The sequence below is a fragment of the Callithrix jacchus genome, chromosome 21, assembly GCF_049354715.1.
Source record: "Callithrix jacchus isolate 240 chromosome 21, calJac240_pri, whole genome shotgun sequence".
NCBI lineage: Eukaryota > Metazoa > Chordata > Mammalia > Primates > Cebidae > Callithrix > Callithrix jacchus.
The window spans coordinates 43,452,998-43,473,148 of NC_133522.1; the positions used below are offsets into that span (position 1 = coordinate 43,452,998).

General features: G+C 36.9%; 1 protein-coding gene across 4 annotated transcripts in view; it reads left to right on the forward strand.

Annotated features, from left to right (window-relative positions):
- The window catches only part of DYRK1A (dual specificity tyrosine phosphorylation regulated kinase 1A), a 141,550-nt gene that overhangs the window by 113,343 nt on the left and 8,056 nt on the right, over positions 1–20,151 (forward strand). For all 4 annotated transcript variants that reach the window (XM_035283101.3, XM_054249044.2, XM_078358642.1 and 1 more), the window contains 5 exons: positions 2,828–3,114; positions 5,644–5,790; positions 8,762–8,902; positions 18,436–18,742; positions 19,251–19,375. In XM_035283101.3, the coding sequence (XP_035138992.1) occupies positions 2,828–3,114; positions 5,644–5,790; positions 8,762–8,902; positions 18,436–18,742; positions 19,251–19,375 (1,007 nt within the window). The remainder of the gene's footprint in view (positions 1–2,827; positions 3,115–5,643; positions 5,791–8,761; positions 8,903–18,435; positions 18,743–19,250; positions 19,376–20,151) is intronic.

The window sequence follows — 20,151 nt, forward strand, 5'->3', positions numbered from 1 at the left end:
ATTGTGGTTCTTTGGTCCCCCCAAAAAGGTAGAAACAAATAATGGGTGTTTAAAAGGGGCAAGCTTCAGATTGTTCAGATTAGATTTTGTTTGTGAAATACTGTTCATTTCTCTTTGTTAAAATATAAAATGAGTTTGTGTACTATTTTTCTTTCTTAGTTTCTTTTTTTTTTGTTTTTTTGAGACGGAGTTTCGCTCTTGTTACCCAGGCTGGAGTGCAATGGCGCGATCTTGGCTTACTGCAACCTCCGCCTCCTGGGTTCAGGCAGTTCTCCTGCCTCAGCCTCCTGAGTAGCTGGGATTACAGGCATGCACCACCATGCCCAGCTAATTTTTTGTATTTTTAGTAGAGACGGGGTTTCACCATATTGACCAGGATGGTCCCGATCTCTTGACCTCGTGATCCGCTCGCCTCGGCCTCCCAAAGTGCTGGGACCACAGGCTCGAGCCACCGCGCCCGGCCTTCTTTCTTAGTTTCTTTACAGATACTGGTAATTCATAATAATAACATTTTTATCTTAAAACCATTCTCATCACACTCAATGAAACTTTGCTTTTCACTGTCAGTTATAACTGACCCATTTCCATTCAAGGGTTTTAGAAACAATCAAGAACATTCTAAGGATGCTTGACTTACACAGTGATCTCTGAACATGCCTCTCAGCTTCTACTCACTCTTGAGTATTTGCTTATGAAGCAGAAAAAATACTGATAGCATACTGTAACATTTTAATTCTGCTTTATTTAAAAAAGTCATAGCTGGCATATAGTTAAGCACTCAAAAAATGTTAGCTACTCAGTTCTGTATAATGCTAGTATTTTGTTTTGAATAAAGTGACATTAATGATCATTTTATTAATTGTATTAGTCATTACAGATACTCTGGATGAGTTTTGAAGTTCTTATTTTAGAAGATGGTGAATGCATAGTGTCAAGAAACTGAGATTCTGTTTGGAAAACAAAAGAACTTTAGATTAGATAAGTTCATGTCAATTGAATTGATACTTTAAACTTAACATTATCTGAAAGTCATATTTATTTTTATGATGTGAATTAATTTTAAAGTGATCGATGAGTGTAATTTATTCTGATGAGTTTTATTGTCTTGTCTTTGAACCTTAAAAACATCTACTACTTTACTGTGTAGCCAAATTTCATCTGGATTATCTAGTACCTGCCATAGTCTAGTTAAAAGAAAATTCAGTTTAAGTCTACAACAAAGTTGCCAGCCCTCCATTGTCCCCAAAATTCAGTCAAAAAGACTGAACAAATGCACTTGTTCGAGCTTTCTTTGACAGTGTCTTTAGTGCTCAGCACGTTGTAGATATCGAGTAAATGAATAAAGAACTGTGAGGTCAAGTGAAACTGAGTAGATCTTTCTCATTGGAAGAGCATTCTCATCACCGAGCTTCTTAAAGGAATTTTTATAATCACCTTAGAATTCTGACAGCAGTTACTTTTTGCATTCACTTTGTTGCTACTGCTTAACTATGAGATTAAAAACCATGCGTGGACCATGATTGTGAAGTATTATGGAACTATGTTTTTAGTTTTAAACCGATGAACTGAAGTGATTAAGAGCAGATATCTTATATGACGTTTAAGGATTGCTTTGTTATGTTTAGTATCAGGTTATGCTGTAGACTCTTATATAACTATGTGATTATTTTTATTGTGTTAATTAACTCTAACTTGAGATCACCTATATCATTAAAGATCTAAAAACGGTACTGATGTTCACTGCTTTGAGACAGAAAGCCCAGGAGTACTACCAGGAAAACACAATGTATCCACAGTTAGTGATCACACATTGATTACTTTCAGTTTATTCTAGATAGATCTGTAGCGAAACCTCTCATTTTGTAATACTAAAAGACAAAATGAAAGTAACCTTGACAGGATGGGTGTTTATGTCATTGCAGTTGTGTAACAGGTGCTCAGTTTGGTATATGTAAGACTGTTAACAGTCAGGGACAGCACTTTATCGAATAACCTCATCTGATGTGAAGTCAGTGTCAATACTTAAAGCACAATGTTTGAAGCAATTTAGTGAGTATTCAGCCTTTTTAGAGGTCAACAGTGATAGCGATCTATGTATTCTATGCTGTTTCACCACTCACAAGCCTTCTTATCATCTCTTCTTGTTGTTGAGATTTATTTTGAAGTTTTTCAAACCTTCAGTCTCACCCAAGAGTTCTCATTTACCAATTTGATGAACACAGTTAAGCACTCCAATACTTTTACTAAAGCATGATTTTCAAACATTTGTTGTATTTACCTAAAGGGTAACAAAAAAGCTATCATCAAAAATTGTGACAAAATTACTAGTGAAATCTAAAGTTCTGCAGCACAGATAAATTTCAAAGCCTACACAGAGGGCTGCCAAGTACAGCATTGTCACAAATCAGAGATCTGAGTAGGTGGAGTTTAGACATAGGAAGCTGTGAGGTAGGACTCTCAGGAAGGAAAAAGTACTTTCTTTTATAAATGAAGATAAAATTGCTGAAATAGTCTTACTACTGTTTGTTCGTTTGCTACTTGTGTTTTCAGATCTGACTTTTTAAAGAAACAAGGCATTTTGGTAGTACTTACCCTGTATCTCACTTACTGACAGACACTGTATCTGTTTAATTCAGCAGAAGAGCAACTTAGATATTCTTAACTGATTCAAAACTGCTATTACTGCAAAATGCTGATCTCCAGACTTTAACGTTTGACTCTGCATTTGACGTTGTGCTAATGCTCTAGGTCATTTGAGAGTCCGTGTGTATGTTACTCTCATTTTATTGGTATATATAATTTAAAATGAAACTCTTTTCTCTTTCAGTGCATTTGAAACGCCACTTTATGTTTCGAAACCATCTCTGTTTAGTTTTTGAAATGCTGTCCTACAACCTCTATGATTTGTTGAGAAACACCAATTTCCGAGGGGTCTCTTTGAATCTAACACGAAAGTTTGCGCAGCAGATGTGCACTGCACTGCTTTTCCTTGCGACTCCAGAACTTAGTATCATTCACTGTGACCTAAAACCTGAAAATATCCTTCTTTGTAACCCCAAACGCAGTGCAATCAAGATCGTTGACTTTGGCAGTTCTTGTCAATTGGGGCAGAGGGTAAGTATTATTTCAGAACCTGTGAATTAAATAGAAGTAAGTAGAACAGTGTAGGTATTAGGTTGGTGCAAAAGTAATTGTGGTTTGTGCCATTACTTTTAATGGCATTACTTTTTAAATGGAAAAAACCGAAATTATTTTTGCTCCTACCTAATAGATATTTGAAATGTTAATGAGGTGTATACCATTTAGAGACAATTACAGGATGGTTATTTATCTTTAAAATGTAGCAGTTAATTATGTTGATACCTGTTTTGGAGAAATACCTTTTAAAATGCAAATAGCAATACTTTGACTCAAAAGACATTGATTTTTTTTGAAATAGGTATATTTAAAATAATTATGTATTTAAAATATGTATGCTAAAAGATGAAGGGAAGAGAATAGGACATGGAATGATTAAATATTAGGGGATTTGTAACTTTCCCAAGTAAAGGTTTTAGTGTAAGTTTTGGGACTTTTCAGTACTGGAACATTGAATCCTTGCTGTAAAATATTTCTCTAAAGATTTATCAAGATAAATCTTTTTCCTCAAAAACTGATGGTTCAGAAAAATGCAGGTAATTTTGATTAGTCATGCTACTAAAGCACAGAAAATTTAGTTGATAGACTTGTTTTGATAAATAAATTTGTCTTATTTTCTCCACTATTAAAAATTTACATAAATTCTACCACATCTAAAGTGATTTTTTTTAGACTGCTAGAAACAGATGTATTCGTAGCGATGATAGTATGTTTAGCTGATTTAGGAAAGCAGTTTTTCCTATCATTCTTAACAGCAGTATGAAAACTACTCTAACAGTATTGTTTCATATATCAAATAGAAGTTACAGGTGTCTCCTCTTTAAAGGGATTGCTACCATCATTTGATAATATTTTACTGATTTTTAACACTGTTCCTTTTGCTTGAAAGTGTTGAAACTATATTTCTTTTGTTTTAAAGGAAAACCCAACTAACATACAGATGTTAATTTTTTATAGTGACTTTTCTGTTTCTTATTTTTCCAAATTATTGAAATTTTCTGTACTGTCCTACTTTTGTCCAAGTTTTAACTGTAACATTAATTTAATCTGTTTAGCCAGTAGGACTGTCTTTTTGTTACTTTCTGCAGCTTCTCTTATGGTGGTGATGCTATTGACTGTTGAAGTAATTTTTAAAAATTGGAGTAGGAAGCAAAGTTTGCAGTTTTAGATGCCTTCAAAAAATCAAGAGATGCTTGTAGTTAATATGGGATAGCGTATATTGTGAATGAAAAATGCCCATCTTGCGAGTAATTTGAATAGATTTTAGAGTTGGGGCATTTTCCCCCTATTTAAGCCAAATTGTATATTTTGTCCTAATATTAAACATTATTATTTCTGTCTAGTCAAAATGAGCCAGTTATCCCTATAATAAATTTTCAACTATTCAGATTCATTGGAATCACATGGGAAGTTATGTCTAAAATAGGCATGCAGTGGCCCCACCTGTGGATCTACTGGATTAGAATCAGAAGGTGGTAGGGCCAGTGTGTTTTGGAATCTAACTGCTTTAAACAAGTTAGATAGGGATGTGACAGAGTTTTTGGCATAAGCTGTGAAATACAAGTCTCAGGAGTGGTGGTGAGTCTTTGGGCCTAGGGAATAGCAATGGTTATTGGCTTATAAAAAACTCAGAAGTGTAGTACCTCTTCCCAGTTCTTTAAGTTAGACTTTCTTCTTACAGTTCCTAAAGGTTGATTGACCTGCCTGTGTAGGCCTGAGATTGTTCTTGATGACTTGGCTGGAGGTTTCAGTGGGAGCCACAGAAAACTTCATGAGCTTTCTGGCTGCATGGTTAGGGTATAAGTTAGGAAATTTCATTAGGAGGATTTTATTTCTTTCTCCCTTTTGATAAGTGAAACAAATTGGTCTCTGAAGACGTCCTTGCATTACTTCATTGAAAATAGTCCATTTCAGGATTGTCTTTCTCTAAGAAGTCTTGGATGGAGGTGGAGAGAGAGGAAGCTATTGATCAGAGACAGCTGTTACTTGAATCTTTATGTGGCATTGTCTCTGGAATTTATCTGCGAGACAGCAGAGTACAAATGTCTGATTTTTAAATTACATCATATTAAAGTTACTTGACTTTTAACGCTGACAAATACATTGTTTAGGTTAATTTAAATACAGTCTAGTTGTTAAGTTAGTGGTAAGCCAAGTGCCGGCCATTGCAGGAAAGAATAATTCTTAGGGAAATAAATTACTTTCAATAGTGCTTTTTTCTGGTGAGGCATAATTGTTTTAATAACTATCATGATGACCAGTTAGGATTAGACTAAACAAAAGGACTTGAATTTTTATGCATTTCACAGTTAAATTAACCAATCCCTCCAAATGTTTAGTTCTTTAAGCCATATTCATAGTCTATCTAATGTTGAAATTAGTCAATGGAACCCTAATTCAGGAGCTAGCCACTTCTTTTCTGTTAATATCAGATTAATGTTTTAAATCCAGTGCTCACCACAGTTTTAAGCAATTGAAGTAATACTATTTTGAAATGTATTTCAGATATACCAGTATATTCAGAGTCGCTTTTACCGGTCTCCAGAGGTGCTACTGGGAATGCCTTATGACCTTGCCATTGACATGTGGTCCCTCGGGTGTATTTTGGTTGAAATGCACACTGGAGAACCTCTGTTCAGTGGTGCCAATGAGGTAAATGATGCATTGCTTTACGAATTCTGTTTTCATAATTCCTTTTTGTCTTTCATCGATGACAATGTAAAAGTTGTTTTTAGGCAGAGATGAAGTGTGAGGTCAGTTTTGAATATACCTGTTTTTTCATATTTGTCAGTGGTCATATACTAAGTTTAGAATTATGAGATAGGAAATGTAGGATATTTTAATCTGCTCATGAAGGAGAACAGTTCATTAGAAAATGTTAAGTATTTTGGCATAAATTTTACAGGTTTTAAATACAATAACAGAAAGCTTAAAAATGATGATAAAGAAATGAAGGCCATCCTGAAGAGTGATAGAAACATCACTCTAAATTTTTAGATTGTAATTTGGAGTTGAAGAGGTAATGATCAGTAGGATTGATGGATACTGAGTCTGAATAATTTAGAGTAAACTAGATGATGGAATAGTAGGGCTATGGAGACTGTGTGCAGTTTGTAGTCTGGTTCTGGGAGATTTTTGAAGGTCAGAGGCAGTGAGGGGGTGGACAGGGACAGGTCACACTTCTCTGCAGTCAGATAAATTGGGCTTTCATTGTTCTTAAACTATTCACCTGTGGGGTGTTTGTTTTTAAAACAAAAATTGACCATTGCAGATCTTGATCAGTCTATTTATTTATAAATGAGAAGAGAAAGGCCAAAGACATTAAGGACTTGTGCCAGATGATGCAGCTGTTAATATGTGGTGTCAGAAACTTCTCTTCCGTCCTTCCTTTTAATTCTTTTTTTTTTTTTTTTGGCGGGGGGGGGGGGGGGGGAGACAGAGTCTTGCTCAGTTGTCCAGGCTGAAGTACAGTGGCTTGATCTTGGCTCATTGCAACCTCAGCTGCCCAGGTTCAGACAATTCTCGTACCTCAGCCTCCTGAGTAGCTGGAATTACAGGCAAGCACCACCATGCCCGGCTAATTTTTGTATTTTTACTAGAGATGATGGTTCACCATGTTGGCCAGGCTGGTTTCGAACTCCTGATCTCAAGTGGTCCACCCGCTTCAGCCTCCCAAAGTGCTGAGATTACAGGCATGAGCCACTGCTCCCAGCTCCTTTTAATTCATTTCAACTTCAGCTGGTGAGCTGCCCTTTGATAGTAACTGCCATAGTTTGTTTTTGTCTTAGTATAAATCTTACTGTGTAAATTAGTATCTTTCTTGGGCTTAAACAATATTAAAAAACCTCAATGGTTTCCCATGATACTCATTGTAAAAGCCGAGGTCCTTTGAGTAGCTCACAAGTTCTTACTCCCTCTGATGCCAATTCTTTCACCAACACCTGGTCTCTCCTTCTCCCCTCACTCTGTGGTCCCTGGCAAATGCCAGCCATAGGCCCTTTGCATTTCTTCTTTCCTGTGCCTAAAATGCTGTCTTCTGAGATAGCACTTGGTTCCTTCCCTTGCTGATGTTAGTGTTTGCTCTGATGACAGCCTCTCAGTGAAACCATATACCCCACTTATGGTTGCAGTCCCCCTTATCCCCATCCCATAGTTCTTAGTCAGCATCTGACATCATGTATTTAAGTATTTATTGATACCGCCGGCTATGGTGGCTCACACCTGTAATCTGAGCACATTGGGAGGCCAAGGCAGGCAGATCACTTGAGGTTAGGAGTTTGAGACCAGCTTGGCCAACAAGCTGAAACCCCATCTCTACTAAAAATAGAAAAATTAGCCCAGGATGGTGTCATGTGCCTGTAGTCCCGGTTACTTGGGATGCTGAGGCAGGAGAATTGCTTGAACCCAGGAGGCTGAGATTGCAGTGAGCCAAGATCGCGCCACTGGACTCCAGCCTGGGAGACAGAGCCAGACTCCGTCTAAAAAAAAATTAAAAATATTTATTGTTGCTCTCTTCCCACTATAACATAAAAAACTTTTTGGCAGGGGTTTTTGTTTTGCTTATTGTATTCTACCACTGATCATGGTTCCTAGCATGTAATAGGCACACTCAGTTTGAGTGAATGAGTCTGTACTTTAAGAAAGAATACTTACTAGGTCCATACTCTGTTAGGCCTCTGGGATTTTTGGTTTTTAGTGGTTATTTAACATTCTCTGAAAACTGGGCTGGGCGCCGTAACTCAACGCCTGTAATCGCAGCACTTTGGGAGGTTGAAGTAGGAGAGGATTGCTTGACCCAGAGTTTGAAACCAGCACAGGCAACATGGTAAAACTCCATCTCCACAAAAAGATTTCTAAATTAGCCAGGCGTGGGGCCGGGTGTAGTGGCTCATGGCAGTAATCCCAGCTCTTTGGGAGGCCGAGGTGGGCAGACCATTTGAGGTCGAAAGTTCAAGACCAGTCTGACCAACGTGGTGAAAACCTGTCTTGACTAAAAAGTCTGCCTGTAGTCCCAGCTATTTGGGAGGCCGAGGCAGGAGAATAACTTGTACCCAGCAGTCAGAGGTTGCAGTGAGCTGAAATTGCACCAGTGCACTTCAGCCTGGGCAATAGTGCAAGACTCCATCTTAAAAAAAATATATAGCTGGGTGTGATGTTGCATGCCTGTATTCCTTTCTACTCTGGAGGCTAAGGTGGGAGTATCACTTGAGCCTGAGAGGTCGCGGCTGAAGTGAGCTGTGATTGCACCACTGCCCTCTAGCCTGAGTAACAGAGCGAGACTGTCTCAAAAATAAGTAAAGAAAAAAATTTTATAAAATAATATTCTACAAAAACGGAAACTTTAAAACTTCCTCTCATCTTTCCTTACTGTTCAACATTGTATCCATGACTACCTGACAATGTGTCTGTTAATTGACTGTCTTCCCTTCTGTGGGGTATTTGGCTCAAGGAAGGTAGGGCCTTTCTTGTTTGTTCCTTACTGTATGCTTGATGTCTGGAGGAGTTCCTGACACATAGGCCACGTGCAATTTATTTATGAATCAGTGAGTGATGTGTGACTTGATGAGCAGGAGTAGATGTACAATAGAAATGACAGATTTTATTGTTTTTATTTTTAATACAGGTAGATCAGATGAATAAAATAGTGGAAGTTCTGGGTATTCCACCTGCTCATATTCTCGACCAAGCACCAAAAGCAAGAAAGTTCTTTGAGAAGTTGCCAGATGGCTCTTGGAACTTAAAGAAGACCAAAGATGGAAAACGGGTAAAATAAGGATATATGGGTTTTGAACCTTTATTAAATTTCTTTACCATACCTGTCTTTTTATAGCTCATTTTGCTTTACTTGAAACCAGTGTGTTTCAGTTAACAATTTTATTGATAACTGAGGTAGATACTTTGTTCCGAAGTTGAATGTAGTTATCAGGTATGGACCAGTGTTTGATTAATGGTCAGAGTTATCTTTAAAACTGTATTCCTGCATTTTGAGGCAGCTGACCACATCACCACATTTGGTTTCAGCAGGAGAGTTCGTAAGTTTGGCCTTGTGTTATCTTACATCTTGGGCATGTAGTGATGTCAGAGTTAATTACTTCAGCTGTGAACAGAAGTCACAGTTGCAGTAAATGATTTTTTTTTAAAGTTCAATTGGTAAAATACGTGAGAAGTTGATTTTTGGCTTAAGTAGTATGTGATTTTTTTTTTTTCAGGGATATTAACTGACTATATGGTCCATTGATAGAGTCACATTCCTAGCTCAGTTACTTAGATAGCAGAAATTTCACATCTCTGAAATCTTTAAAAGTGAGGTTTTTATAACATTAGGTTTGTTTTAGTAATTTTCTTTTATCTGAGGACTTTGTTTAAAGATACCTAAACTATGCCATTTAATAGAGTAATTGAGGCTAATTTTGCATCTTGATTTTTACTTTTGTTTTATAGATCTGTAAATAATCATATGCTTTGTAATTTAGTTTGGTCCTAGTATTGAATGAATATAATGTATAAATATGTGATTGAATATGACCTCCCCCCGCACATACACATTCCGAAGTCACCTTGTGATTGTAGTTTTGCATTTATAACGTTTAAGAGTTTATTTTTGCCTCAGTTATTTTGCCCTTGCATTTTAGCGATGCTGCCACCAGGTGTCATTTTCAGTGAACTGAAGATGATGGTTGATTGCCTTAATTCACCTCCACATAGCTATGGAGTCATAACTTTTAATATTAAATGATTTTCTTTAGAATATTTAAAAACACACATATAATTGTATCTTTCAAAACTGATTTGTAAGTTATTGCATTCTGCCATATTCTCTAAAGCTATAGGCAGTACAGTTTCCAGCTGCTAAATTATGCCTACTCCCCATGAGGAAAGGACGGAAAATGCCATTGCGACCTCCTGGGCCCTTGTTTTTCCTTTATCCACATAGCTCATTAATCATGGCCCATTTTCTGTGTAACCAAAACTTAGCCTGGGAATCCTTACTAGCTTCACCAGCAATCAGAGGAGTTCCTACCAGTTTGAATTAGCATGGAGAGGAAATTAAATCTCTTTTATGTTGTTTCTCTCTGTGATACAGGCTGCTGCTTTCTCCATTTCAGATTTATTTATTTATATTTTGCTTCTGCTATTTTTTTTCCTCAGTAAAACATCCCATTCCATCTCCTATATCTCTGCCTCATAAAACCACAGTGATGTATCATTTCTTTCAAATTGATCTATAGATATTATTGTTTTTAGTTATTTGGAGTGGGGGCATTTCAGAAATGAGTAGATTGTCTTTTCCCTTTTAAAATTGGAAATGGGTATCTTAATGCACATTTACATGTGAATTGACAATAGATTTTAATGAGATTCTTTTACACTGGGCTATTGACTTAAGCAACTGAATTTTTAAAAATAGGAAATATTTATTTATTTATTTATTTTTGAGACAGAGTCTCGCTCTGTCCTCCAGGCTGGAGTGCAATGGTGCAGTCTTGGCTCACTGCAACCTCCACCTCCTGGGTTCAAGCGATTCTCTTGTTTCAGCCTCCCAAGTAGTTGGGAAGGTGCGCACCACCATGCCCAGCTAATTTTTGTATCTGTGGTTTTTTTATTAGAGATGGGATTTCACCATGTTGGTCTCAATCTCTTGACCTCATGATCCGCCTGCCTCCCAAAGTGCTGGGATTACAGGCGTGAGCCACTGTGCCTGGCGTATTTTGCTTTTAAGAGAGAAATTCTGTAACAAAATCAAATAATTGCATTACAAAGGATACACTAGGAATTTTAACCAGAGATATAAATAGATGTGCATATACTTCATTGGCTGTCTTTGTGGTTTGTTTAATGATTTTATTTTTACTTTTAATTTCTCATTTTACATTTCAAAAGCTCTATATTAGGGTTTTCCAGTAATGAGATCAATGCTTACTATGTATTATTTTCTTGGTAGAGGTGGAGAATGAAGAAGTAAGACAATAAATGATGCTGTTTTTTGAAGTATAATTTGTGTATTGTAAGATGCACATTGTTAGTGTTGAGCGTGTTTTCACCTTTGTATACAACATTGTCCTTCCTGTCCAAACCAGTATGAAAGATTTCGATCTCAAATCCTCTTGAGACCCTTTTCTGTTATCCTGCTGCTTCCTGATTTCTGTCTTCAAAGATTAGCTTTGTCTGTTCATTGGCAAACTTTGTATAAATGGAGCCATTATAGTATTTATTGTTTAGTTTTGGTTTTTCTTCATTCAACAAATATATTGTTTTTGGAAATTCATCAGTATTGTTGTGTGTCTCAGGAATTGATTTCATTTTATTGCTTCAAGATATTTCAGTGAATGAACATATCATAATTTATATTCACTTGTAAGTGGTCCTTTGGTTTGTTCCCAATTTGGGACTATTATGAATAAGGCTACTGTGACAGCACAGTCTCAAGAGTAGAATTGCCAGGTTAGGGGGTATATGTTTACCTTCACAAGAAAAACCACCAGTTACCCAGAGTTGTTTTACCATTTGATATTCTCACGATGCATGAGGGTTTCAGTTGGATGACGTCCTCACCATTCCATACGGTTTGTCTGCTGGATTTTAGCCATTCTGTAGTTGATATGACGTGGTTTGATTTGCATTTCTTCAGGCAATGCAATGATACAGACCACCTTTTCATATGCTTATTAGCCTTTCATATATATCTTCTCTGGGTTGTTTAATGATCTAGTGGTCCTTTGTCATTACGTTTTTTGTCACATATATGTTAGTGTATTTCCCTAGACTGTGGCTTGCCTGTTTCTTTCTTAATGTGGTATCTTTTGATGAATAGTGAGTTTTAATATTGTTGAAGTTGTATTTGTCAACTTTTTCTTTTGGTGTTTTTTCCTATTCTAAAAAATCTTTGCCATCTTCAAGTTTGTGAAGATACTCTTCTTTGTTTTCTTCTAAAAGCTTTTTAAATTTTATTCTGCCTTTTACACTTAGGATTCCATGGTCTGTCTTGAATTATTTTTTGAGTATGGAACAGGGTGAAGGGGTTGAAGTTCATTTTCTTCCCTTTGCTTACCTAGTAGTTACAACAGCATTTGCTGAAAGCAATTGCTTTTCCCTCTTGATATGTTTTCTGTTCTAGGTCCTTTCTATTCACATATGAATTTTAGAATCAACTTGTAAATTTCTACCAAAAAATAATGCTAGCATTTTGATTTGGGTTGGGGTTTCATTTAGGAAAATGGACATCTTAACAAAATTAAGTCTTCCACTCTATAAAGATGGGTTATCTCTCCATTTATTTAGAACTTAAAATCTCTCAGTAGTGTTTTACAGTTTTTAATGCAGAAGTCTCACATATTTTGTTCACTTTATCCCTAAGTTTTAAATTTTTTAGATGTTCTTTTAGATGACATTTAAAATGTATAATTTCCTAATTTTTCATTTCTGGTATATAGAAATACAACTGATTTTTGTGCATGATTTTTGTATCCTAAGACCTTGCTAAATTTACCTAACAGTTGACCTTTGAACAATAAAGGTTTGAAGTGCATATGTTCACTTGTGTGCAAATTTTTTTCAACAAATACAGTCAGCCCTCTGTAATCAAAAATACAGTATTCCCTGGATGTGAAACATGTATATGCGGGCCAACTTGTCACGTATGTGGATTCTGCACGGCCTCCTTGTGGAACTTGAGTATATGTGGATTTTAGTATATTTGGGGGAGGGGCAGTGTCTTGGAACCAATCCCTGCGTATACTGAGGGATGACTGTATTTTTGTTGTTGAAATTTGATAGGACTTTCTACTTAAGCAATCTTAATACTCCATGAATAAAGACAGTTCTGTATTTTCAGTTGTATGTCTTTTTTGCTTTTTTAATACCATGAATGGGTTTTGAATATTGTTACGGTTTTTCTGCATCTGTAGGGATCATCATATGATTTTTCTCCAGTTTTGTGGTTAAATACATTAATTGTTTGACTGTTAAGCCCCCCGGCCCTATCAAGTCCCTTATGTATATTGCTCAGTTCAATTTGCTAATCTCTTGGTCACGAATTTTGTTTCTATATCATTAGTGGATATTTGTCTAAAATTTTATTAATAATACCATCATTAGGATTTAATTTTAGGATTATGCTCGACTTGTGAAACTATTAGGAAATATTCTTTCTTGATTTTCTAAAAAAAAAAAAAAAAAAGTATATAATTACTTCTTTTGTAATGTTTAGTAGAGTTCAGTGACGAAATCATCAGAACCTAGGGCATTTCTTGTTAGAAGGTTATTGTAATTTATGTTTTTTGATAAAAATAGGGTTATCTAGATTTTTAAAATTAGTTTTGGTAAGCTGTATTTATCCAGAAACTTTTTTCACTTAAATTGTTGAATTTGTTGGCATAAAATTATCAATAATATTTTATTATATTTTTAATAGTTAGAGATCTGTAGTGATAGTCTCTCTTTTATTCCTGATACTGGTCATTTATACTTTGTTTTTTCCCCCAACTAGTCTTGCTCAGGGTTGATAAGTTTATTAATCTTTTCAGACAACCAGATTTTGACTTTGTTGATTTTCTTTTTATTTCTATTCTTGTTCTAGTTTCTATTCTGTTTTTTACTCTTCACTATGTCCATTTACTTGGGTTGAATTTCCTCCTTTTCTAGCTTCTTTTAAGGGTGGAAACTTAGATCATTGATTTTTAAGCCTCTTTGCTACTATAGAATTTAGTGGTATAAATTTTCCTCTAAGCGCTGCTTTAGCTGCATTCTGCAGCTAGCTAGCTAGCTATTTTTTTTTTAGAGACAGAGTAAGTCTCATTCTGTCACCAGGCTGGAGTGCAGTTGTGTGATCTCGGCTCACTGCAACCTCCATCTCCTGGGTTCAAGTGATTCTCCTGCCTCAGCCTCCCAAGTAGCTGGGACTGCAGGTGCGCACTACCATGTCCAGGTAATTTTTGTATTTTTAGTAGAGACAGGGTTTCACCATGTTGTCCAGGATGGTCTTGATCTCTTGACCTTGTGATCCACCCGCCTCCGCCTCCCAAAGTGCTGGGATTACAGGCTTGAGCCACCGCACTGGAGCGCTTTTGTATGTTTTAACAGTTATTCTGAAATGTTTTTAACTTGTGATTTCTTCTTTAAGCTGTCATTATTTAGAATTTTCTTACATAATTTCAAAATATTTGAGGGTTTTCTAGGTATCTTACTGATTTCTAGTTTAGTAGCAGTTTGGACACAGAATGTGATTTCAGTCCTTTAAAATTGCGACTTGTTTTATGGCTTAGTATCTCATGTATCTTGGTGAATGTTTTATGTGCACTTGATAAGAACTGTATTTTGTGTTTGTTTGGTGTAGTGGTCTCCAACTATCAATGTAGATCAAATTGTTTGATATTTTCTTTATATATTTTATATCTCTCTCTGTGTGTGTGTGGTGTGTATGTGGTGTGTATGTGTGTGTGTCTGTATATTCTGTCAGTAACTGAGAGAGAGGAGTTTTCATTGATTTGTCTTAGACTCCCTTTATAACATTGCTTTTTGTTTTTTGAAGCTTTGTTAATAAGTGTATGCGTGTTTAGTATTGTTATGACTTCTTAATAAATTGACCCTTTTATCATCCTGAAATGTCTCTCTTTGTCTCCAATGATGTTTATCTTTAAGTCTGCTTTGTCTGATATTACTGTAGTGTCACTAGTGTTCTTATTCTTGATATTTTCATGGTGTGTGTGTGTGTGTGTGTGTGTATGTATGTATAGATAGAAAAGATGTATATGTATAGATACATTGGAAGAAAAATACCCAACATGTGTACACACAGACGCGCGCGCGCGCGCACACACACACGCACACACACACACACACACACACACTCTCACACTCTCTCTCTCTCTCTCTCTTTTAAACCTGTGCATACCTTTATATGTAAAGAATTTTTTTTGAGACAGTCTTGTTCTGTCACCCAGGCTGGAGTGCAGTGGCACAATCTCGGCTTCCTGCAACCTCTGCCCCTACTTCAAGTGGTTCTCCTGCCTCAGCCTCCTGAGTAACTGGGTTACAGGCACGTGCCACCGCTCCTGGCTAACATTTGTATTTTTAGTAGAAATGGGGTTTCACCATATTGGTTAGGCTGGTCTTGAACTGACCTTGTCATCTGCCCACCTCAGCCTCTCAAAGTGCTGGGATTACAGAAGTGAGCCACCACACCCGGCCAGAATGATTTTTTATGTTGTGTGCAACATATGGTCAGGTCGTTTTTTAATCTATTCTGTTAGTATTTAGCTTATTATTCAGAGTTCTGAGTTTCATACTGTTGTCTTATTTGTGTTCTGTCTTTCCTATTCTTTGCTTCCTATTTCTTCTGTCTTTTTGAAGGGAGGTTTATTGAATACATTTTGACATTTTATTTCATCTTCTGTATTGATTTTTTTGCTTACTTCTCTGTGTCATGTTTGTGTTCCTTTTATAATATGCACCTTTAACATAGTTCACCTTCAGATAATAATATATTGCTTGTTAAACAGCATGATAACCATTGTGATTCTATATAACCCACTTCTACTTCTTGTGCATTTGTTATCATATTACTTTTGCATGTTATAACATCACAAATTAATGGCTGTTTAAATAAAAAATAGATGTTTAAGGAAATTTTAAAGCACATATAAAATAAGGATAATATAACATTTATATTTATGCTCATATTTGCCCTTTTCTCATGTTCTTTCTTTTTGCAGATTCTAGCTTCCATCTGGTATCATTTCTTCAGCCTTAAGACTGTATTTAACTTTTATTTTATAATGAATAAGTTATCATGATGAATTCTCTCAGTAGCTGTGGAGCTGAAAATATTTGTTTACCTTTATTTTTTGGAAGATATTTCCAGTGCATATAGAATTACAGATTAACTTTTTTCTTTCAGCAAAGGAAAAAGATGTTATGACATTGCTTAAAGATGTATTGACTTTTTTTTCTGGATTACACTGTTTCTGAAGAGAAGTCTGGTTATTTTTAACATTGTTTTCCTGCATATACTATTTTTTTTTTTTTGCCCTCTGGCTGATTTTAATATTTTCTCTTTGTTTGATCTCTAGCAGTTTGACTATTTACCTGTGTATGAGTTTCTTTGTATGTATTCTACTGGGAGTTCACTGAGTTTCTTGGATCTGTGGGTTGATTTCTTTCATCAGTTTTTGAAAGTCCTCAGGCATAGTCTTTCCAAATATTTGTTCTGCTTTCATCTTTCTTCTAGTTGTCTAGTGATATGTATGTTATAGTGTTGAATATTATCCCAGAGGTCTCTGTCTGGTTTATTCATTCTGTTTTCAGTTTGTGTTTTTAATGGGATAATTTCTTTTTCTATCTTCTGGTCCACTGATTTTGTTGTTCTTGCCGTCATTGCTTCGTGCTGAGTTCAGTCTGCTGTTGAATCCATTAAATGGATTCTTAGGATGTTACTGTTGTTTTCGAGACAGGATCTCACTCTGTCGCCCAGGCTCGAGTATAGTGGTATGATCATGGCTCATTGCAGCCTTGACTTCCTGGGCTCAAGCAGTTCTTCCACTTCAGCCTCCCAAATTGCTGGGACTACAGGAGTGTGCCACTACGATACCCAGCTATTAAAAGTTTTTGTAGATATGGGGTCTCGCTATATTGCCTAGGCTGGTCTTGAACTCCTGAGCTCAAGCAGTCCTCCCACCTTAACCTGGGTATATAGACATGAGCCCACCCTATATTTTTTAGTTCTAGCATTTCTATTATATTTAAATACATTTTTCTCCTTTGAAATTCTCTACAATTTGTTTGTATATTATCCACCTTTTGAACTAAATTGTTTATCATAATTTGTAAAAAGTAAGTATCATAATTGTTTTAAAATGCTAGTCTGCTACTTTCAACACCTGCACCATTTATGTATATGTATTTTCTCTTGGCTTTTTGTTTTCCTTTTCATGTGATCGTGGACATCATTTTGTAAAAAATGTAATTTTTAAATGTGTGCTTAACTTGCTGTGCTTAAGAACAGTTAAAGATGGAAGTGGATCATATTTCCCCCCAGAAAGAGGCCTATTATTCTGTCAGGCCCCTCCTGTCGGGCTGAGTTGATCACTTTTGTAGCTTCACTGACTCTGGGCTTTGCTTGTTTGACTTAGATTCTATTCACTGTTGTCTTCATATGTTTTGAGCTGGGATCAAGACATTGCCTTTAGCAGTGTTTGTATCTTTAGAACCAGAGAAAATCTAGAGGTCTCTATACATTACTGCCCAGCCAGCAGCCCCACTCCTAACTCTCTGTGCCTGGGAGATCGTCTTCCTCCTGCTGCACTCCCCCATCCTTCTGTCTGTCCACACGTGGCCGTCAGAAGTTGGTTCAGACTTGGGCTGGAGTCTTCTCGCTCATCGGTGGCATGCCTACTCCTTCTCCCACTGTAGGTCTCTTCCTGGAGAGGCTTTTCATTTTGTAGAATTCAGGGGATTCTTGTTCCAACTCTGGATCCTGGGACAGCTCTCTGATTGGTCTTTAAAAGGCAGTGATTTTATGACTTCCCTGGCTTGTTTTTGCTTTTAAGAGAAAACAGTCGTCTCACGTATTTCTGCATTTTAACTAGAAGCCAAAGTCTGGTGCTGCTATTCTTAATAAATTCAATATTTATAGAGTTTTTAAGGATTATACTATTATATATACAAAAATGAGTTTTCAGGAAATCTCAGCACATGTTATTTTGTTATTACATAGAATTTTCTGAAGGGGAGCATATATAAAGTTCTCTTTATCTACTGTGAGTAGGTAGGGTTAGGCCAGTGCCTTTTTATGTAGAATGTCCTTGGTGTGATTGCCATAGCTTGCTTTCTTGGGCTAACTGTTGCTAAAGGAAGTAGCAGGTGCTGAGGGTGCCCAGTTAGGCAGGGCTGGGCAGGGGCATGTGTGTTCTCTATAAAGGACGAGAGAAAATGCTTTCTTCCTTGTGGGTCTCTGTTGCATATTCTTTGTTTTTGTTTACTTGCTTGCTTGTTTTTACAGCCTTTGAAAACAGAAAAACTCTTTGTAGCTAGAACTGTGCAAAACCAGGCTCTGTATCAGGCCATAGTTTACTGACCCCTGGGCTGGATGATCTTTATCTTACCATTTTTGGTCTCAGAATTATGTTGAACTGTAACTAACTGTGCATTTGGTTTAGTAATGTGTGAAAAGGCAGAGGATTTAACTCTGATGGGTCCTTGTTAATAAAGGCCTCAACATATATATTTAAACATATTTGAAGTTAGATTTTGTGTTTACATATTCCACCAAATTAAGAGAAAGCCTTTTATTTTCTCTCACAGGAGTACAAACCACCAGGATCCCGTAAACTTCATAATATTCTTGGAGTAGAAACAGGAGGACCTGGTGGGCGGCGTGCTGGGGAGTCAGGTCATACGGTCGCTGACTACTTGAAGTTCAAAGACCTCATTTTAAGGATGCTTGATTATGACCCCAAAACACGAATTCAACCTTACTATGCTCTGCAGCACAGTTTCTTCAAGAAAACAGCTGACGAAGGTACAAATACAAGTAATAGTGTGTCTACAAGTCCCGCCATGGAGCAGTCCCAGTCTTCGGGCACCACCTCCAGCACATCGTCAAGCTCAGGTCAGTGAGACTCTGGTTAGATTAGGCTTGGGAATGTTTTGTGTTTTCTTTATAAAGTGGGATTATTTAAAAGTGTTTATTAAATTTTTTAATAGGATAGGGAGCAGTTACTTTACTTAAATCTGTTCTTTTATAGTTAATAGTAAATTCATCTCCCCCAAAGCGCCAGTATTCAGTTAAGATGTAATAAATTCTGCTTGGCAGTTGGATATCTATTTATTAACCAGCATTTTAAATTACTTCTTAAATGGAATTTTTTGCTTACATTGCTTGAGTTTTCCCCTACCTTAACCAGACTTCATTGTATTTTAGTTCAGTGATGGAGGAGAGAGAACCTGGTTTTAGTCAAAGAATGTAAAGACTTCATGATACACTTTCAAGTTAATATTGGAGATTTTGTATGTGTTTTGAATACTTTCAATATATAATGATATAGCTTTGGAGTATACATTTGAACAAAATGAATTTTAAACTCACACTTGTATTATTTTGTGTTGTGATGTTTCAGGTGGCTCATCGGGGACGAGCAACAGTGGGAGAGCCCGGTCAGATCCGACGCACCAGCATCGGCACAGCGGCGGGCACTTCACAGCTGCTGTGCAGGCCATGGACTGCGAGACACACAGTCCCCAGGTGAGCTCGCACGTGGTTCATTTGCTTGTGTCACCTGCCGTGCTCAGGTGGAGCAGCACTGGATGCCAGGTGCCTTTAGAATGACTGTTTCATTTACCCTAAAGGTTCATGACAGTCTCATGTCTAAGGAAATGTCAGTATTTATCACAGAGAAGCACATTGGTGCAGTTCTCTTCCTCTTTGTCTAGAAGTGGCTAACCCTCACTGGGGGCATAGCAGTTGTTTCGAACAGTTTTTCCTTTGTTTATCTCACTTACCAAAGCAGCATTTTGAGCCTCATGCTTTTTTGATTCCCATTTTACAGTGGAAACTGAGATGTTGTGGGTGGAGTACATTTTCGTGGGTCATGATCTTCATGACTCGACTCTGCTTCCTCCCATGATTTTTTAGCATGTGTAGCCCTGGATTCTGAATCAATTTCTGGTTTGATGTTAGCCCCTGTTTCTTGTTGTTGTTTTTTGTTTTTAAACCTGTTGAAGAAGAGGATCCAATTAAGTACTCTGAAAATCTGAGTGAAGCAGATGGTGATGGCACAAATATTTCTATAACCTAATAAAGTTGTAAGTTTGTTCATGCTGAGTTTTGCTTGATGGTGAGAGGCCAGTGTAGTGTTTTGTGGATGAGTAAAACTGCTGTTGATTCCATTCTTGCGACTCGGGCAGCTGAATGGTGCTGGAGAAAGTCCCACATGCAGCTGTTTGTCGTACTGTTCATGTTCACCAGCCTCTGCTGGGCAGTCCTACGTGTTTCCCAAGTTGTCCCATCGTCCCTTATTC